Source organism: Colossoma macropomum, unplaced genomic scaffold, assembly GCF_904425465.1.
Source record: "Colossoma macropomum unplaced genomic scaffold, Colossoma_macropomum, whole genome shotgun sequence".
NCBI classification, from domain to species: domain Eukaryota; kingdom Metazoa; phylum Chordata; class Actinopteri; order Characiformes; family Serrasalmidae; genus Colossoma; species Colossoma macropomum.
Window position 1 is genome coordinate 3934110 of NW_023494800.1, and position 21871 is coordinate 3955980.

Here is a 21871-nt window from a genome sequence, read left to right on the forward strand (position 1 = left end):
GCAAAATCCAGTAAATTATCAAGAGAAAAACAGACTCGGCGAACGAGTCTGCATGAAAACAAACGAATACATTTAAAAACACGTTTATTTAGAATCACTTTCATTGTTTAAAATGTTTTAGAAACTGGTCGAGCTGTCAAAATTGAAGATTCAGCATGAATTGGTGAATTTCCAGGGTATATTTCTGTTACATTATACTTCATACTTAAACTATACCAGTGATGATGATGATAATGATGATGTACATTACTGTACATTTTATTAATATACATATAGCTCCACTTGCTATATAGGTGCACTTTGTAGTTCTACAGTTACAGACTGTAGTCCATCTGTTTCTCTGCATACTTTGTTAGCCCCCTTTTACCCTGTTCTTCAGTGGTCAGGACCCCCATGGACCCTCACAGAGCAGGTACTATTTGGGTGGTGGGTCATTCTCAGCACTGCAGTAACACTGACGTGGTGGTGGTGTGTTAGTGTGTGTTGCGCTGGTGCGAGTGGATCAGACACAGCAGTGCTGCTGGAGTTTTAGTAAGTGGAGCTGATAAAATGGACAATGAGCGTATAAACAAGGAGGTGGTCATAATGCTATGCCTGATCGTATATACATATATATACATATATATAGCTGCATTTTGAGAAGATGCCCAGCAGATGGCGCAATTACATGTCCACATTAAAACAGTTGATATATTTAAACTTGCAAAAATGTATATGCCTACAAATTAGGCACTAAAATGCATGTATATGCCTAGGATAGTGAGTAATCTTCATAAAATACTTTTAAAAAGTGTTATTGCACTGTATCAATGTATATCTGGATGTTTCCCAGCTTAAAAAAGGAGATCTAAGGGATTATTTATAGCCTTGAAAGACAAAATGTTATATTACTTTATAAGTCAGATGCATTAAAGCAAGTCTGGTTGGATATAAGCCAGTGGAAACAGTCTTGGTGAAAGAAAGGACTCAAGACAAGATTCATTGTAAATCAATCATAGTTCTGAAGGAAAAGAAGTTTATTCATGGTCACATAATAAAACAAAACCATGAAAAAAAAAGATGGTGTCTTATTTTGGAAAAGAAAATCAACTGAAATAACACAATTGAGAGCGTGTATGCTTAAACAGTCAAACCAGGACAACATAAAATCCAAAGCTAAAAAGAAACCAGCTGCTAACTCAGCGATGTTAACAATCAAACGTCGTTGAAGCGAGACATGACGGAGCTGAAACAGTGATACAGTGGTAAATGTACAGAGGATAAACTATACAAGCTTTTACACCATGCAGTCCTTCTGGAAACTATCAGGTTTGCTAGGTACAGTCAGTCAGCTGGTCTAAAGCCCAGGGTTAGTAAAACTGGTCCAGCATCTTAAACCACAGACTAGGCCTAAACTGAAGGAAACCGACCACTATTCACTGTGTCTGAGTGCAAATTCAGAGGCAAGAGGGTGTTTTCTCTCGTATAGACACCACATTACATACAGTTTATCTTACAGATCTGCAGGAAAGTGGAGTTAGTGGTTTATAAGCAATGGAGTTGCCCCCCCCCCCATATCATGTCTTTTGTTTGTATGGGGGGCCATACAGAAATCTGACATACAACACTGTCTATGTGCATATGTATCATAACAGGTCAGGTATTTCAAAATATCTGAACATATATGTTGTACATATATATATATATAAAGTGTCAAATACTGGACATATATGCAGATCATATGGATCATACATAAGTCTATATATAGACCTATATGTATGATCCATATACACACACATTCATATACATCCATATATGTACATCTGTGCTGTGTACATTCGGACACACACACACACACACACACACACACATACATATACATATATGTATATATATATATATATGTCCGAATGGTTTAACACATCCATATATGTACATACATGTTGTATATCACATTTTTAGACATATTTGCATAATGTTTATCATACATATATGTCTGAATGGTTTAAGACATCCTACTACAGTTGTTTGCATTTAAATATTAATCTTCTTAATTACTTTAACTGCATTAGGAAGTATGTGGAAGAAACAAAAAAGACTTATATAACATTAAGGTAGCATATATGAGTAATATACGCCATCAAAATGTATGGATGTTTCCTATGTTGTTACCTGTGTTATACCTGTGTGTTTGTATACGCTGATATATGGCTGAAATATGTTCCACATATAAACATATCCAGTTTTATATAAGCTGGCATGTCACATATATGTCCATATGGATCTAAGGGAAATCCATACATGCTAAAATGTCATATATGTGAAATCCATATATGGCCGTATATCAGATTCTCATATGGGGGAGGAGGGGGGGTTCACTGTGTTGCATCTCAGTCAGCAGTTTAGCATCAAGCGCTGTATTACAGGACACAGAGTGTATTTAAAAACACGCGTTATGACTGTAAAAGTTACGTGAGAGATAATAAAGTAAATAACTTATGTGCTCTAATGAACTGCAGTGTGATGGCAATGCCCCGTTAGCATCATGATAATATCCTTTTTCAGCAGGGGGGGATAGCAAGAGAGTGCTAATGGCAAAATTCAAAGTACTAGCATTTCTAAAACTCATCCAGGTGTAAACTGAGCGCTTTAGTGTGTTTTAAGGCCAGACGAAACAAATCTGGACTGTAGCTTTAAACGGATTCTTTCAGTTCACGAGCTCTCGTTTGGATTTAATCAACAGCCCAGACTCACAGGGTTAATAAAACTGGTCCAGCATCTTAAACCACAGACTAGGCCTAAACTGAAGGAAACTGACCACTATTCACTGTGTCTGAGTGCAAATTCAGAGGCAAGAGGGTGTTTTCTCTCGTATAGACACCACATTACATACAGTTTATCTTACAGATCTGCAGGAAAGTGGAGTTAGTGGTTTATAATTAGTGGTGTTTGATCAACAGGTTCATTTGAAATACGGCAGATGTGTTTGTCTGACTATCAAGTCTCCAAAAACTGACTTTTCACATTTATTAAAGTGATAAAGAAACGTGGCCGGAGCGAGAATCGCTTCACTCACACAGAATGGTTTAAAATGAACTGCAAAGCCGCTGATTAACTCAAGGACATTTAATAGTGTCACTAGAAAAATAAGAAGTCAAAGTGAAACAGAAAAAGGTCAGGAAGAAGATTAGGGTGCAGCATTTTTCATAAAACCAATGGTGACCATTTGTTAATTAAAATAATTAAAAGAAAGCATTACATATCATTCATATTCCACAGTTTAACTGGCTTTAAATAAAGGGGGGATAAAAGGTGTAAATATTAGTTACATATACTGCATACAAGACCTTCGACTACAGGCTAGCAAAGCTATGGAGGCTGAAACGAGGCACATTTCGAAACCAGCCCTCTTTGAAAAAGCGCCACCTTCGAAAGCTCATTCAGCGCTTCTAGTCCAATTCAAACACAAAGTTCGTCTAACCGGAGCTTCATCAGTGCCCTCGTGTCTGAAATGGGTTTAGTGTAGAACACGGTATCTTTGATACATGATCTTATACTGTATACGTTACTATGACTTCTGTAGATTTGTCACCTGTTTATAAAGGATGACAGAATTAAATGCATACGAACATGATTACTGGATAATTTAGCACCGTGCAGTTTTCAGCTTTCAGGTTTAAAGTCTTCAATTGCCACTAGTTTTTATTTTATTTTTTTTATTATTTTTTATTATTTTTATTTATTCATTTATTTTTTTGCATTCCATTTCTCTTTTTCTTTCCAAAGACACTTTGATAGAATCCCAATACATTCTAGTGGTTAATCAAGTTTAATCTTCTCTTATAAAAACAGGGAGACAAAATAAAAGTCTTTTGGAGTGTGGGCCGATGCATACATGCGTAATAAAGCCACACAACACGCTTTACCGGACATCATAATGCAGTCTCTCACCACACTAATAAGCAACTGTTGAAAACATAAATGCAATGATTATTATAATAAAAAAAAAATTGGCACAAACTACAGGTGAACACAACATAAGCCAACACACATTAAACACATATATATATATATATATATATATATATATATATATATATATATATATATATATATATATATATATATATATAGTGTGTGTGTCTGTGTGTCTGTGTGTGTATATATAAAAAAAAATTAAAATAAAAAAGGAAATCGAATGGATGCCGTGGAAGCCTAGGAGTGTTTCAGAGCTTTCTCTCTAGGTCTCCGACTTCTTTTTGTTCTTCTTAAGAAATGAAGGGGTGCGGAATTTCTTCTTTTTCTTGGAGGGGGATTTGTTGGGGGATTCGTCGCTGCCCTGGTCGCCCGCAGCGTCGTCGGCCGCAGCAGGCTCCTCCCCGTCAGGCTGCGTGGGCGGCTCGGTGTGAGCTGGGGCGGCTTCTTCTGCAGGCAAGGGGGCGGCGGCGGCGGCGGCTTCTGAGGGGTCATCGGGGGTGAGGTCAGGGAGGGTCTGTCTCAAAGTGGCGGCATCACTGTCGTCTTTAGGGCTTCGTTCCTGCTGCGCTTCTGCATGAGAGGATAGCAGGAGAGAGCGGGGAAGAAAGGTGGAGTGGGAAGAGAGGGTTTAGAGAAAGGATGCTAATTAATATTCTGCACAGGCCATGCAGGGATCAGGTTCAGAGAGCGCGACGCCCTTCAGCTCCAGCTTAGTCTCATAAAAACACTAGCAGCCTGACTTTTGTACACTGTATGTCCGAAAGTGTCCAGTATATACACTTTAAGGTGCAACCATTGCTAACTGTGCACAGATAGCTTATACAGTACTCTGCAGAAGTCAGAGACCACATCACTTATTTAGATTCATGTCAAAACAGCAATTATCAGATGTTTCTGAGGAGATTAGATATAGTAATCCACTTGTGCAAGGAAGGAAAAAGCCATGTCCATCCTACTGTGAGAAGACGACTCAGCGCTGTGGGTCTGAAAGGATGCGTAGCTTTCAAGAAGAACCTCACTGAGAAAAGGAGACGGACAAATCAAACAAAGAAGCTGATCAATGGACTGACCACCCCAGAGTCCAGACCTCAACACCACTGAATGTGTTTGATTACTTCAGAAAATGATCAACCAGCTTCTAAGACTGAACTCTGGAGGTGTGTCTGCAGATTCTTTGAGGAACTGAAAGTGAGGCTCCTGAAAAGAATGGAAGCTGTAATGAAGGTAAAGAGTGACTCACTGAACACTCAAACATCTGACCTTATATTCCGCTGTTGAAGTCTAGATCTGCTTTTTTCCTGATGTTGAAAAATGAATAATTTCTATTTAAGGACTGTTTTGACAGGAAATCAAATAATTGCTGGGTGGTCTCTGACCTTTGCACAGAGCTGTACATTATGTAGCTGAATCAGTTCAATTACTCACACTCAGTTTGGATAATCTCCATAGAAAAGCTGTGACCAATTGAATGGGACACTGGAGCAGCTGTACCTGAGCCTAAGGTCACCGTGCCCAATGCCAAGCATGGACTAGAGGAGTATAAAGCTCCCCAGCATTGGGCTGTGGAGCAGTGGAACTGTGTTCTCTAGAGTGTTGGAGCTCCATCCAATACCTTTGGGATGAGTTGAAGTGATCCAGAACTGACCATCCAACATCAGTGCCTGACCTCGTTAATGCTCAATCAAATCCTCACAGCAATGTTCAACATCAAGTGTAAAGCCTTCCCAGAAGAGTAGAGGCTGTTACTGCAACATAGACTCACTATTACTTACCACCTTCATTTCAGAAGAAATAACAGGTGGCTACAAACTTTTGGACATACAGTGTACCTCATCTATTACACCTCATCATCCGCCTCTCCTGACAAACCATCCCTGAAAGCTTCTAGAAGGATATAGTCACAGACTTTACACAAATACTGAAACAAAAAGTCCTCCTACTTCATAAACATGCCCTAATTTCTATACATTCCATGCATACTGCTTATGTATTTTACTTTATAAGAAGATCCAAGTTTTGTACTGTATAATAATCCTTGTGAATTATTTAGTCACTCAAAAATAGAGGTATTTTCATATGACTACTATTTCTGTGAGCTAAATAACGCTGCACAAAACACAGAAATCAACAGCATTCAAGCTTCTCTTATCAGCTTGGCACTGTCATCACAAACCCACACAATACAACTTACTTCACATTTCAAAACATTAACTCAGGCAGGCGTTTCACAGCTAAAGTCAGCCTCTATCTTGCTTTAGATTTCGGACAACTTCTCATGCAAATAAACAACAGAGAACAGGTATCAAACCTAAAGTGCTCACAGCTCAAAAGCAAATCGACATATACATGTATATACACAAATATTCAACAGTCACACCTGAGGACAAACTCTCATCGCCAAAACGTCTGATCCTAATACAGGACTTCAGAAAACAGAGCAAAGACGCAACTCTGACCAACAGCATCAAACGCAACTGGCACATTTCACACTCAGCAAAGCCAAAAACAGCATTTACAGTGCGAAAGAGCACACGCCATAAACAAGAGAGTGATAAACACGGAGTACCTGGACAGGTGACCGTCTGGAATCGGAGAAACGATGGTGGTACGTTACCTGCTCTAAAGAATCTACAATATTCTGAAGTGGTACAGAAAGACTTCTGAGTTGTTGGTTAATCTCACAGAGGTTCAGAAAGCGGGAGAGTCTAGAAGCTTCTAGGATGAGCTTTGCAGCTGAAAAGATCTCAAGGCGCTCCGATCAGTTTTTGAAAGCAAATTAAATGTACTGGCCACTTGTTAAAGGGATTGTCCAGCATTTTCAACCTAATCTTTATCTGCCACATTTGCATCATACCATAAATCACCATGAACAGTAATTTAACGTGTTACGTTTTACTTAGAAAACAATGGGAAGTCCATTGAATCTGAACTCATATATTGGGCAGTAGGGATGTGCAGGAGTACTCAAGTACTCCCCAGGCACCGTGGATAGGGATGCCCACCGCTCCGGGTAAGTGTGCTCACTGCCCCCTAGTGTGTGTGTGCATTCACTAGCGTGTATGTGGTGTTTCACTGCACAGACAGGGCAAAATGGGGAGGTGAAATTTCCCTGCTGTGGGACTAATAAGGGTCACTTAATCAATGCAGCTCTCTGTGTGGAGTTTGCCTGTTCTCCCTGTGTCTGTGTGGGTTTACTCCGGGTGCTCCGGTTTTCTCCCACAGTCCAATGACATGCAGTCAGGCCAACTGGATATGCTAAACTGCCTCTGGATGTGAGTGTGTGGGTTAATGTGTATGTCTGTGTATCTGCTCTGCGATGGACTGGCAGCCTGTCCAGGGTGTTTCGTGCCTTCCGCCCAATGACTGCTGGGATAGGCTCCAGCTCCCCCCGCGACACAGAAGGATAAGCGGTTTAGAAGTGATATATATATAAAAAAGTCAACATAAAGCCATACTTACTTTGAGCCATTTTTTGGCATGTTTTGCTTTCTGGCGTTAACCGGATATGCGTTTATGAATTCTTATGGACACCTCATACCTCATACACCTCAATATCAAAATTAGTCAGAATGCACATCCCAATTGGACAGCTGCTGTATTCCATGAATAAACATTGGAAATGCATGTCCAACTTGAAACTACAATCATTATGGGAGTGCAGGGAACAACTTAACGAGGGGTAAAATGTAACATGGATATTTCATGTAGTTAAACAGGTTCGAGCAGAATATGCATTTGGTCATTTTCTTGTATTCCCATAGCAACGTCATCTGCGAATTTTCATTGCAATCAGACGGATATTTCTTGAGATTCACCCTGAAGACTGTCTTTGTACCATAAAAATAAACTGCGATCAGTGTATGTGACGAAACTCACTCCTATATTCTTGTAATCGTGTTCTACAAAAACTTCTATTTTATCAAATCAGCCGCCTGTTATCTCTTACCGTAAACTTTGAGTCTGTGGGCGCTCTTTTCTTGTCTAAGCATGGCCAGATGTGTCAAAATGATTATTTATGGCATTCAGCAGTACACTACAGATGCAGCAGGTAGGCATTAGGTTGAAAAAGGTTCCAGAATATTCAGAAGGCAACAAAAGGAGGTCCAATATCCTAAACATACAATGTGGCTCAAAGGAGAATTCCACCAAATTTTCGAAAATGTCTGCATAATTCAGTGGCTGAAATTTAAACAATGTCATTCAGAGTGGTTTGAAGCGAAATGGTTCATTTGTAGAGAAACTAACTGACTAATTTATTTACAGTGGTGGTGACAGGAACCAGGGGTCCTGATGTCTACAACACAAATATAGACATTTTGTTTAATATCCAAAGCCACCAACGTACAAAAGTCTTCTGAGGTTTTTATATATAATGTTGATGATAATAAAATAGTGGTCAATATATGGGAAAAAAAGTTTACTTTGGGGGCTATTTTGCCTTAGAACACCCTTAATGTATCCCTCCACGATGAACAGACTAGAATAATTAATTAATAATTTATTAAAATACATTTTAGGCCAAAGCTTCTCAAAACTACTGTAAAACAACATCTCAGACATCAGGCTGAGTTTTCATAACCATTTAATGTGATAACTTTTCACTATGTAGCTTTTAGAGGCCTTAAACTCCTCAGTCGTCTGGTTCCTCTCACTACCGCTGTGAACAATTCTGACTCACTAAGTTTCTCTAGAATTAAGCATTTTGCACCAAACTATTCTGACTTTGTTTACATCTTAACCATTTAATTGTGCAGAATTCTTGAAAAATCGGTGGAGCTTCCCTTGGTATCTCTTTCAGACATCCAAATGTATACGCGCAATATGAACCATTACCTTTTTATAAAGATATAAGGCTTTAACTGTGGACTGACTCGGTAACTGATAGGAGCAGACCTCTGAGAAAAACTCCAGCGAACACAAGAAAGTCGAAAGGATCGCAGATAGAAGACAGACTGAACAGCGAGAAGATAAAGCAGACGTGTTAGAGCTGAAAAGACAGAGGAAGCCATGCACCGAGAGGAAGCTAACACAAGCGTGGAGGTGAAGAGGAGCTGAGTAGGGGGACACTGTACTTACTATGGCAACAGGTACTCTTTTGCATTTCCATCTCCTGATTGTAAGGCAGCCACGAAGAAGAAAAAGCACAAGTAGAAAAAAATGTCTATGCAGGTCAAATCACAGCCACCATGTTAACTTAAAAAGACAGAAAAACCAAAAGGAAGAACAGAAAAATAGACCACCAGGAGAAAAAGAATGGACACAAAGCCATTCTTGGAAAGACCCCAGAGAAATGAGTATGAAGAGTGAATGAGAAACGTTTAAGACAGGTGAAATACTCCCAATTATTAGATTACACCTGAGCTTTAGGTGATTGTCCTGAACAATCACACAGCATTCGGACACATAATGTGTACCAATGGTGAGCTGAGTCACTCAATTCAAAGAATTACTTTTTATTGCTGTACTGCAAGAACTATCTGGAGTTTTCTTTCATTTTTATTAAATTTTTGTATTATATAAGCACTATTTGTTCTGGGTTCGCTGTATTTTGCTGATATTACTGCGTCTCTGAAACATGTAATAATCTCAAAAACTTGACAAAATTGGTGTAATCCAAAGTAATAAAGACCAAGAGGTAAACGTAAAAAAATAAACAAATGAACAAACAAATAAATAATACAGAAACAACTGCATTTTGTTATTTTAGGTCAGTTCTAATTTCAATATTTTTTTATTTTGTTTTCAAAAGAACTAAAAAAATAGAGCCAAATTATAATAAAATAAGAACAAAAAAATACCAATGGTTAACCATTTGTCCTCTTGGTCTCTTATTACATAAAAAACAAACAGTGAAAAATGTCTACAATTGTTAAAGACCACACTGATAGAGACATAGACAGAAACTGCAGCATTCCTAGTATTAACCCCTGTGGCACACCAAAAATACAGTCAGAAAAGACATGCTTTTTTTGGGTAACCCTGATCACCTGGATTAACCTACCTTCTTCTACTCGGATTGGGGTGCTAGGCGGGGTACGAGTGGGGCTCTGACCTTTTACCACCTCCTCCGGTTCCTGTGACTGATCTAAAAGGAAGAGAACGTACATTTTAAGCTCGATTTACTTGCTGCTTGCCTAAAAGGAGAATACTTGCTTATTAAATTTTCTGTAGCTAGGAAGGCAAGAACTGACTTGCGAAACTGATTCACTGTCATGAAAAAAACAGCTGCTTTAATGTTTCAAAGGCTGTAACTTACAATCGACAATGCTAAACACAAAAAATAATTAGAATATAAACTCAAACAGCATAAAACTCTCAATGTTGTGTAAACTAGATTCATTCAGGAAGGTGCACAGACAAGGACACAGCACAGGTACTGATTAGGGGATAACGCTCATGGCACAAAAGAGAACAAAAATCAGGCCCAGTTTAGAGTCCGGCTTCACCTCGAGAGTCGGAGGAATCAAACAGTTCATTTAAACTCCAGATCAGGTTTAAACAAGATATTTTATTAGTAACAGACTTACAAACAAACCCTGTCAGGAATTAATCCCAGTTAGAGGAGGGGTAGAGGAGTCACCGCATCCATGTACGAGTGACTGCGTCACTTTTCATTGTTGCCCTTAGAGACCACAACAGTGATTAAGATTCAGAGGTTAAATCAGGATTAAGGGAATACTTTGTCCAAAAACGCTGCTGTGGTTAACAGAAGGTAGAACGTAGAAGGGGCCAGTTAGCACGTCATAATATGCATATTGCCATCTGGGCTCAACCAGTTTTAATGCATTGTTATACTGCGTTCACATGTTTGCAGTAGACGGCTGCACAATTTGGAGAAAAAATCTTGAGTGTGAATTTTCTGATTTTGATTATTTTGTAGAAATTCAGGTTTAGACCTGTTTATTTTTACTAAGAAAACCAGAATATCCACTTTTTCTGAGTTGAGGCTTGACCCTGTATTTTAGTGTGCCAGAAAGCCAGTAAGCTGTAGTTGCGATGTCACAACACATTGAGGTTTTGTTGCCTCTGATTGGTCCAACTCTACAGGCAGTACACAACTCTGTGTTATTATGTCCAATTTAACCTCTTAAAACTTTTTTGATAATGTTTTTGTTAACCTAGGCTGTAATAAAAATTGCAGCTCTTGCGCCTTCTTAAATTGTGATTGACATGAAAACGATTCCTCTTTCAGCCCTAGTAGACAGACGGCAGCAAGCCATATACTCGGTTGCTTTCAACTGAAAACTTTTGCCGTCAACTGCAGCAGTGAAATAAATTGGATGTTGATTTTTGGGGAGCTTTGGATGCCAAACGTGCCACTGTTGAATTTTAGACAAACCCAGTAATTTAAAATCATATCGGACAATGACACAGATCAAATTAAACATATAAATACGAAAAGAGATGTAGAGTTTTAATTAAATGTTAAGTTAAAGAGACATGTTTTCAAATGTTTCGTAAAAGTGCGAACTGAGCTTGACTGTCTAATAAAAGGTGAATTAAGTTCCACAGTTTTTTCTTAGGAAGTCCAGTAAGAAGATCATTACAGTGATCAACTCTGCTGTAACAAATGCATGAACAGGTTTCTCTGCGTCGCTCTGAGAGAGAAAAGGCTGAACTTTAGCGAGATTTCTCAAATGATAAAAAGCTACTTTACTGGCTGTGTTTACATGCAGATAATACAGAGCTCAGAGTCTAAGATCACACCCAGGTTTCCTACTTCAGGTTTGGTATATGAAGCTAAAGAACCGAGCTTCTCATTAAGCAGCTATCTCTGAGTTTTAGTACCAAGGATCAATCATAAAGAGTCTTTGTTTTTCAGAAGGAATGGTAACGTATAATTTTGCGTTGTCAGCATAGCTGTAAAAATGATGTTTCCTAATGACGTCACCTAGAAATAATATGTACAAAGAGAAAAGCAAAGACTCTAAAACTGAACCTTGTGGGACTCCACAAGAATTTTTTTTTTTGATGAATCATTTCCCAGTAAAACTAGGAACTGTATATTCATTAAATATAATTTAAACTATTCTAAAACTATTCTAAAACTATTTAAACTAATTTAAACTATTCTAAAACTGTCCCTGAGAGGTCTAAGTTTGAGTGGCTTCACTTTGAGGTGCGGAATGTTTTTTTTCCCTCAATGCAAACATGTGAACACAGCATTAGAAACCAAGTTAATATCAGCTCCCATTATTCAGCACTGTTGGGTGAAATATTCCCTTTTAAGTTAGGATTGTTTGGGAAAGGGTAAGCTGGGGGAAGGGTAAGCATGAACGGACAGATAGTGGACCGGATCACCAAGAGAGAACAAACGAAATAAGACAGAAAGCGTTTGCAAAGGGAAACCCCACAAAGAGAAGCCTCCAGTGAGCAGGACGGACGCTTGGTAAGGGCAGATGGAGCTCCTGGGTACCTGCAGCTTGGCTGTCGATACCAAACGGAGCCTGCCCAGACAGCTCTGGGGTGACGCTGAGGGCTTTCAGCACAGCACAGTGAAACTCCTTATGTGGGGACTCCGGAGGACCAGAGGGGCTGACCCTTCCTGAGCCTGCCCCAGAATCTGCGCTTCGGCTGGGGACAGTGGAGGAAAAAGGAGCTGCCGGGGTGTGGAGCTCCTCCGAATTGTGATCTGAGGAGGCGGAAGGGGTGGGAACTTCCCCTGGGTTTGAGACCAATGAGCTGACCGGCTCTTCAACCTGTTCTGGAGGCAACAACAGTTTCTATCCAAACCTGTGGGGGGTGCTGCTGAGTTGCACAGTAACTCTAAAGCCACGAGCAAAAGTACAGGTGAAACTCATAAAGCAGAAAAGATGGATTTGTTTTCCTGCTCCACAATTACAGAGAGTGAAAGACGTTTGGCCATAGATTTCATCAAAGTATATAACGGGAAAAAAAGAGGAAAACCTGCAAATTCCATAACAATAAGTCCTTATTCATTAAAAAAATCTAGAAAATCCTCCCTCTGCCCCCGCATTCTTACCGAGAAGCAGGTCTCAGATTTGAGTTCTTACCATCTTGGCCTTTCTGTTTGAGCTCCACTTCTTTGCGGTACTCCTCCAGCTCCTGGTCAGTGAGCTTGTTGAAGGGGTTTGGTCCAGTCTTGCTTACGATCACGCGAGGCTGGTACTCCTTCTCGATAATGGCTTTAGAGGCGGTCACTAGCTCCCCCTGCAGCCGGAGAGAGATGAAATGAAATGCAGACAGATCAAACATTCTGGTAAACACATATGACAAGACATTTTATAAAAAATAGTATGTGCAATAAAGAAGAGCTTATTCTGACACTATTATAACTTTGATATTTAAAAACAAACTTTATATTTATTCAATACACCTTCACACAAAATACTATAGAATGTGACACCAACTAATTACCATAAAAAGAACTCCAATATAGGTGGAAGACTGATGGGTGGACTAATTTTTAAAATATTATTAATATGATATTGAAAAGCATTCTCTAAATGATAGAGCAAAGGTCTATTTATATTAAAAATCAGCTAAAGGGAAAAATGAGTGTACAGAATATGGGAGCAGATGCTGATGATTTAATATACAAGCACAAAAGCTCTTTAGTATCTATAATGAGATCAAAAGAACATTCTCTGCTATACGCACTGATAGGAGTTTTACTCTCAAAGCACAAAATCTTGGAAGAAGATTATGATAAAGCATTGACTCCCATTAAAGCCGGGGTTACACTACACGACTTTTACCCCGATTTTAGCCCCGATTCCCAGTCTGGCCGAGTCTGAGCTGGTCGGCTCTAGTCTGCAGATTTTTGGGTCAGTCGGAGTCGACAGTTGGAGAGAGAGTCGAGTCGTGTTTGAGGGGCGCACACTCAGATTTTTGGCCTCCCGATCGCGTTTCAGACCAGTCGGAGTTCATCAAATGTCTGATTTTTTCGACCCGAATCAGAGCGAAATATAGAGTAAACTGGTCAACGACTCAATTTGAATGGATTCCTGCAACAGCTAATGAAAACTGAGAGTGCAAAAGAAGAAAATACAGCAAGTAAACAAAGAAAAATGGAGAAAAGTCTCTCACGTGTGGAGCGAAGCTTTTTAATGAGCTGAGTTTAAGGCATGAGAACAATCAAGCGTGAGTTGTCTGTTTGGCTCAACAACAGTTTGAACAGTTTAAAAGTAAAAGTAGTGTGTGATCCTCGTAAACGTTTAGTGTGTGATCCCCGATATATCAGTCGCCCAAAAAAATCTGCAAAAACAGGTTGTAAAGTGTGAGACGCCCAGTCATTTTGTAACCTGAAAAGACTTTAAAAGTCGTGTAGTGAACCCAAGCCTTTACCAAGACTGAATCGATGGTTATGTGCACTACTATTGCCTGTAAAAAGATTTATTTCATTGGTTTATTTTATTTATATTTGCCCCATTTGCAGTAGCAGTGCATGCTTCAAAATATGTCTTATGTTTTACATCTTAAAATTGTGAAAGGACTTACTGTCTTGATATTGACTTTGTATCTCAAAATAATTATTAATTTATTCATAACAACTCCTAATAATGAATTATTTTAATATGATAAACTAAAATCTTGAGAAAAAAGTCATTATTTTGACTTTGACATTGCGCCTTTTGTAGTAAATCTGCCCCATGTGTACCCAGACACTAATACGACCCAAAAGCAAACCCCTATTTGTGCCCATACTCTAATACGACCCAAAATCAAACTCTTAATTCTCTTTAAATGGAATGAAAGAAAACTGATCACTTTGAAAAGACTTAAACCAGAGCAAATGTCTCAAAACTTAAAAAATAATTAATAACTTCAAAAGAAAAACAGAAGAGCTTACCAGCAGATCCAGAGTATTTTTAGTGTTTTTTGAGTGTTTAAGAAAGTAGTGTGTTATTTCTATTACAGTATTTAATTGCAAAGCAGTTATTCATTAGGTGGTAAGAGAGACACTATTAGAGAATGTGAGGAAATGTTGGGTGTGGTTTGATTTTTATCCAGCAGGATGTACCTTTCTAACAGACCTAGCAGGGCTATAGCTGTCTGAGAGGTCAAGGCCATCGATAGACTCCAAACAGTCAGACAGAGGAGCATCCTGCAATAGTAAACCTGATGAGCAGTGCACAACCAAGCCCCACTTATTAACACAGACACACAAAACCACACTCAACACAGACACCCGTACAGAAGCAGGCCAGCCTTCGACGAACTATGTGCTTATTATTGTATTATTGTTATTATTTTATTCTTATTTTCATAGTAAAAAATGGAAAAGGCTCACAAAATATTCGTCCCTGTAATGAGAATTTGCACACAATTTATATCTATATTGTGGTTTATATGTTAATTAGGGATTGAAAGTTACACAAAGTTCATAATCAGATTCATTATGACTTGCAATCTTGCTGTCTTGATACATGTTACTATGTTGATGTTAAAGCTGCAGCATGAAATTAATTTTTGTAAACTTTTGTGAAAATTGAAAGAAGTAGCATTACTGAGTCTGGAGATAAATAACAGATTTTAAAAAAGGGGAGTTTTGCTGCTGTGAGTCACTGTAAAGCCTGAAATATTTTCTTGGACCTTGTCATGTGATTCGACATATTAACAACACTCAAAAAGAAGGTCCACCTGAATGTTTACGCCTCAAACGCAACATCAATATTCTGATGAAGATACGATGACAATAGTAAATACTCCACTCACGTCCTTCAAGTTTTGACTGAGTTCTCTTTGAATCCTCTTTCAAACCATCAGATTTATCCTCTCGGGGAAGGGTCCGACGTACAACCCATGTTACAAAATGTTCTTTTCCACGTCATGTGCAATTGCACGTTCCTACCAGAGAGGTCTCCAAATCCCCCTAAACTTACATAGTGCAGCTTTAACATGGTAATTGTCTACTGGAGTATTCAACATTACAGAAAGTACAATATATGAGGCTTTATGACAACAAAGTTTAGCCTGATCCATTCTATTTGGCTTCTTAGCAGCAAAAACACTAAACAGAAGCTGCTTTACACTATTAAAAATAAAGGCTCTGTGTAGGTACATTATTTGATTATCAAGGTACAAACAGTGTAAATGTTCCCTCAAAGGTACAACAGTGGTTTTAAGGTCTGATTGTGAACCTTAAATAAGTTTTTCCAGGTGAAAAGTTTGTATTTGTACCTTTTCATAACCGAATGTTTTAAAACAGAACAGTAGAATAAAAGCCTGGAGACGAGACGGGGTGTGTGGAGTCAGCACAGCTTAGAACATATCATTTCAGTGGATTATGGTTCAGTTATGTTCCCTGACTAAAGGTACTGAGATGGAGCCTTGAGGGAACCACCCCAGTGACAAGAGGGGCACTGCTCCAGTGACAGTTTAGTACCTTTATTATTACCTAAGTGTTTAGTGCTCTGATCTAATGTAACAGTCACAAGCTAATATGTTAGTCCTGAACTAAAGCACTAGCCACAATTACAACACAACATGTTATAATACGTTACGATACGGCATGATTTGATGTTTATTACATCCCTAATATTAACGTGTGTTAAACTTTTCTCTAAAACGTGACTAACAGCGATTGTGATAAATGTACCATGTGGACGCATCATAACAGGAACAATGCAGCCACTCACACACTCACACTCCATAAACATGCACAGATCATTTCCCAAAGAAGCGAATGGGACAGACTCAAGCGAGACAGCTGCTAAATGGTTCAAGGTCATGCACTGCAACACCAGAAATCAAACATGTGCTAGTCAAACCACACACAACATTTTCCACTGCAGCTACTGACTCGTCATGCTCAGGCTGTTGCCACGTTACTGCCACCTACACAAGAAAAGCTCTTCTATTTCAGGTGAGCATGAGCACTGATCCTCTTGGGCTTTAAAGATGCTGATGTATTTAACTGAAACTACACACTCCAATTATCAAAATAGCAGCTCAATATAACGTCCATGTTTTTTTAATTGTGCAAAAGACAGCCGGGGCTGTCACGATGACTCGATTAATCGCTATCGAAAAAAATAATCAGGTAAAATGTACCTTCTCTGTAAATCGGCAATGACTAGTCGTCATTCTGCATGATGCTAGTGCATGTTTTGAATTCTGCTCCTGATCTCTCTAAGAAACTGAGGCTGACTGACCCACTTATATGTTTTGTTTTTTATATGCAAGCATTTTAAAGGCTTCTTCAATCATAATTTCCCATTAAAGTATTTTAAAATCTTATGCTTGTTTTGTTTTAAACTCCATGTTCAATTTACCTCTTCCTGCACGCCTAGGGGCCATCATAAATATTTTTATTAATATAACCAAATTCAATAGTATAATTAAAAATAATCATTAAATACTTAAATAATAATTAAAACTTAAAATATTTTTAACTATTGTAATTTATATAAAAATATTTCTACATTATTATAATTATACTATTACACTAATATCGTATAATTATAATAATTATTATATTAGTAATGAGGTAACCTCCTGATTGTTTTTTGGATTGACCCCTTTTTATAATAGCCATGAAAAGTAATTTCAGCCTGTATTGGAGGAATATTTTTATATAAATTAGATTTTTAAAAATATTTTAATTAAGTTTTAAATATTTTGAATTATACTATTATATTTGGTTATATTAATAAAATATTTATGATGGTCACTAGGTCTACAGAAAGATATAATAAAATGACTATTATAATAACAACCAGTAGATGATTTGATGACTAATAAAATGGACAGTGTCAGCCCAAATACAATTACATTGACCATTAATTTCTCAAAACATGACTTATTAAATCACTTTGCAATAATAATGCAGTCTTTTACTCTAATTTATATAAGACTAAAAGTACGATTAGCAGAGTAGTTGTTAGTACAACAAGCACAACTTTGACGACAGGGCAGTGATGTCTCGACGAGGTCTGACTAGCAGCTGGAGGGCAAAAGGAGCAATCATATGGGACATGCAAACTTATATTGCATGTTGTATGAAGAACACTTGACTTCACAGAGGTGTCGTCAACCTGATCATAGCCTTAGTCGTTAAAGTCAAGGGAGACCAAAATAAAAATGGCACCGCAAAACTGATCAAACTAAAGGCAGATGAGCTCCACCCCAGGCAGAGGGATGCGAGGATGTAAACACGGTTAGCCCACACTCAGACTGTACTCACGTGCCAGATAGTCGCTCTCTGTGGCCAAAGAACAACGTCACAGTTACAGAACGAGCAAAAATGGTGAGACAAAATGAGGAAAAGGGTGAAGACCACAAACGGGGTGGTGTGTCTGCGTCTGAACAACTGATGATTCAAACTGAGTCTGAAGGAAGTAATATGAGGCTCACAGACTCACTGACCACTTTATTAGAAATTCCTCACTTGCAGCTCCACCTTAATGTCGTACAGTGGCCAGTTTGTGGAAGCACAAGGTTAGTGTTTCTAATAAAGTGGCCAGGGAGTGGATAAAGGTCAGTGTTTCTAATAAAGTGGCCAGTAAGTGGAAGCACAAGGCTGGTGCTTCTAATAAAGTGGTGAGTGAGTAGATAAAGGTCAGTGTTTATAACAGTCACTGAGTGAATGTACAAGCTAGGTGTTTCTAACAAAGTGGCCAGTAAGTGGAAGCACAAAGTAGGTGTTTCTTATAAAGTGGCCAGTGAGTGGAAGCACAAGGTAGGTGTTTCTAATAAAGTGGGTAGAAGTACAAGGTAGGTGTTTCTAATAAAGTGGCCAGTGAGTGGAAGCACAAGGTAGGTGTTTCTAATAAAGTGTCCAGTGAGTGGAAGCACAAGGTAGGTGTTTCTAATAAAGTGGCCAGTGAGTGGAAGCACAAGGGAGGTGTTTCTAATAAAGTGGCCAGTAAGTGGAAGCACAAGGTAGGTGTTTCTAATAAAGTGGCCAGTGAGTGGATGTCCAAGGTAGGTGCTTCTAATAAAGTGGCCAGTAAGTGGAAGCACAAGGTAGGTGTTTCTAATAAAGTGGCCAGTTAGTGGAAGCACAAGGTAGGTGTTTCTAATAAAGTGGCCAGTGAGTGGATGTCCAAGGTAGGTGTTTCTAATAAAGTGGCCAGTGAGTGGATGTCTAAGGTAGGTGTTTCTAATAAAGTGGCCGGTGAGTGAAAGCACAAGGTTGGTGTTTCTAATGAAGCAGACAGTGAGCGCGGAGATGGATGGGAAAGATTTCAGCTCACCTGGACGAAGGAACGGTCCACCACGGCCCCTGTGAGCACCTGAGACTGTGGCCCTGCTGTTTTAATATCCTGCAGGTTCTGCTCACGGATCTGTGGAGAAATACAGCGTCCAGTTACTGATAAAACTACATAGCAAGTATGAAAACTGCAATAAATTAAATTCTCTCACTCACTACAACATCTGCATACCAGAATGGTTATAATATCAAAAGCCAAGCTAAAACATATTTCAGTAAAGTAGTTTTTTTCTTACATTCTAGTAATTTTACTGTAAAACGTTTATAACACCAAATCAGTTCAGGTTCAAGCTAAAATGCCCAAATAATTTAATATGAAATCAAGTTATTTAATTTAATAACATTCAATGTCATACATGTTATTAAATTATAATATCTTGAGTTACCCCAAGTTTAAACGCTGTCCTGCTTTGTAAAAACTGCAGACTGAAATGTTCTGACCTTGTTGCGCATCTCCTGGACCTCTTTAGGGTTTGTGTTGAGTGGAACAAACTGATTGGCCACAGCAGCCTGTCGAAGGCTCTCCTCCTTCGTCCACTGCAATCATCAAAGCAAAGATTCAAACAAACCACAAGCAAAACAGAGGGAAAAAAGAACTTAAAACAAAAACAAACACCAAAATTAAGAAATATACACAAGCTTAACGGAACAATATTTCATGCTTTTCAACTTAGAAGAAAAACAGAAAAATACTTAAAACTCAATCGACAGTTAATAATTGCAATAATATTCCACAGAGCAGTGAACCAATGATGATGAATTCTGCTTCAACGATTTCTGAAGGTGGTCTGTCTCTAATTTAAATACATAGTAAATTATATTACTATACACTCATTAAATACATTAACCTGTTATTTTTTCCTTATAATAATGACGAAAAAGGTTGTAAAATTCCTCAATAACAGCATTTATTATTGAAAAACGCATCTATTTACTGTCTTTTAGTTATTTTAAGACCCAGTACCACAATAAAGACTACAGGGAAGTTTGTGAACAAACTAAGTTGGCTTGACAAAGACACAATTAAAACTTAGGTGGTTGCTATGGTGTTGCTAGGCCATCGCTATGGTATCCAATGTGGTTGCTAAGGTGTTGCTAGGCCATTGCTATGGTATCCCAGGTGGTTGTTAAGGTGTTGGTCGACCATTGCTATGGAATCTCAGGTGGTTGCTAAGGTGTTGTTAGGCAGTGGCTATAGTTTCCCAGGTGGTTGCATAGGTGTTGCTAGGCCATTGCTATGGTATCCCATGTGGTTGCTAAGGTGTTGCTCAATCATTGCTATGGCATCCCAGGTGGTTGCTAGGGTGTTGCTAGGCCATTGCTATGGTATACTATGTGGTTCCTAAGGTGCTGCCAGGCCATTGCTATGGAATCTCAGGTGGTTGCTAAGGTGTTGCTAGGCAATGGCTATGGTTTCCCAGGTGGTTGCTAAGGTGTTGCTAGACCACTGCTATGGTATCCCAGGTGGCTGCTAAGGTGTTGCTAGACCATTGCTAAGGAACTCCAAGTGGTTGTTAAGATGTTGCTAAGCTGTTACTATGGTATCCCAGGTGGTTTCTAAGGTGCTGCTCGACCATTGCTGTGTTATTTCAGGTGGTTGTTAAGGTGTTGCTCAACCACTGCTGTGTTATCCCTGGTGGTTGCTAAGATGTTGCTAGGCTATCGCTATGTTATCCCAGGTGGTTTCTGAGGTGTTGCTTGACCACTGCTATGTTATCCCAAGTGGTTGCTAAGGTGTTGTCAAGCTGTTGCTATTTTTTCCAGGTAGTTGCAAAGGTATTGCTAGACCTTGGCTATGTTTTTCCAGGTGATTGCTATGATGTTGCTAGGCCTTTGCTGTCTTTTTCCAGGTAGTTACTAAGGTATAGCTAGGCCATTGCTTGCTAAGGTGTTGCTTGACCATTGCTGTGTTATCCCAGGTGGTTGCTAAGGTGTTGCTAGGCCACTGCTATGGTATCCCAGATGGTTGCTAAAGTGTTGCTAAGCCGTTGCTATGGAATCCCAGGTGGTTGTTAAGATGTTGCTAAGCTGTTGCTATGATATCCCAGGTGGTGTCTAAGGTGTTGCTCGACCATTGGTGTGCTATCCCAGGTGGTTGCAAAGATGCTGCTAGGCCATTGCTACAGTATCCCAGGTGATTGCTATGATGTCGCTAGGTCACTGTTATGGAATTCCAGGTGGTTGTTTAAGTGTTGCTAGGCCATTGCTATGGTATCCCAGGTGGTTGTTAAGGTGTCGTTAGGCCATTGCTAGGGAATCCCAGGTGGTTGTTAAGGTGTTGCTAAGCTGTTGCAATGGTATCCCAGGTGGCTTCTAAGGTGTTACTCAACCATTGCCATGCTATCTCAGGTGATTGCTAAGGTGTTGCAAAGGCATTGCTATGGTATCCCAGGTGGTGGCTAATATGTATATATGCACTAGTATGTATGTGAGTCTAAATGTAACATCCAGATCTGAATTTCTCAACATTACGCATTAATTTCCTCTGGGGGAAAAACTGTGTTTTACCAAATGCTGTACAAAAACCGTGTGTGATCTGTCCCAAAATCACAAGCGCACTATTTACGTACAGGCTTTACAATCCTGCAAGGTTTCATGGTTCTTGCTGTAAAACAGCGACCTGTGAAAACGGTATAACAAAGTGTAGAACGATACACTGAAGATCAGTAAGTTGGCTTTGTCAAGCCAATTTAATTATATAAAAGTCAGTGGTGCTTCAGACCAAAGAAGAAAGCA

The 21871-nt window shown here is 39.0% G+C and overlaps 1 protein-coding gene across 15 annotated transcripts in view; it reads right to left on the minus strand.

Moving 5' to 3' along the window:
* Positions 1-4121: 4121 nt before the first annotated feature.
* Positions 4122-21871, minus strand: part of add1 (adducin 1 (alpha)) — a 76914-nt gene continuing 59164 nt past the window's right edge. For 3 of the 15 annotated variants that reach the window (XM_036587597.1, XM_036587596.1, XM_036587599.1), the window contains exons 11-18: positions 19577-19672; positions 19119-19208; positions 18107-18124; positions 14942-15025; positions 12972-13128; positions 12374-12661; positions 9959-10042; positions 4122-4527 (exon numbers count right to left, since the gene is read on the minus strand). In XM_036587597.1, the coding sequence (XP_036443490.1) occupies positions 4220-4527; positions 9959-10042; positions 12374-12661; positions 12972-13128; positions 14942-15025; positions 18107-18124; positions 19119-19208; positions 19577-19672 (1125 nt within the window). In that variant the 3' untranslated portion in view covers positions 4122-4219. Of the gene's footprint in view, positions 4528-9032; positions 9068-9958; positions 10043-12373; positions 12662-12971; positions 13129-14941; positions 15026-18106; positions 18125-19118; positions 19209-19576; positions 19673-21871 lie in introns of those variants that run through there. The other 12 variants (XM_036587610.1, XM_036587604.1, XM_036587600.1 and 9 more) reach the window with 9 other exon arrangements.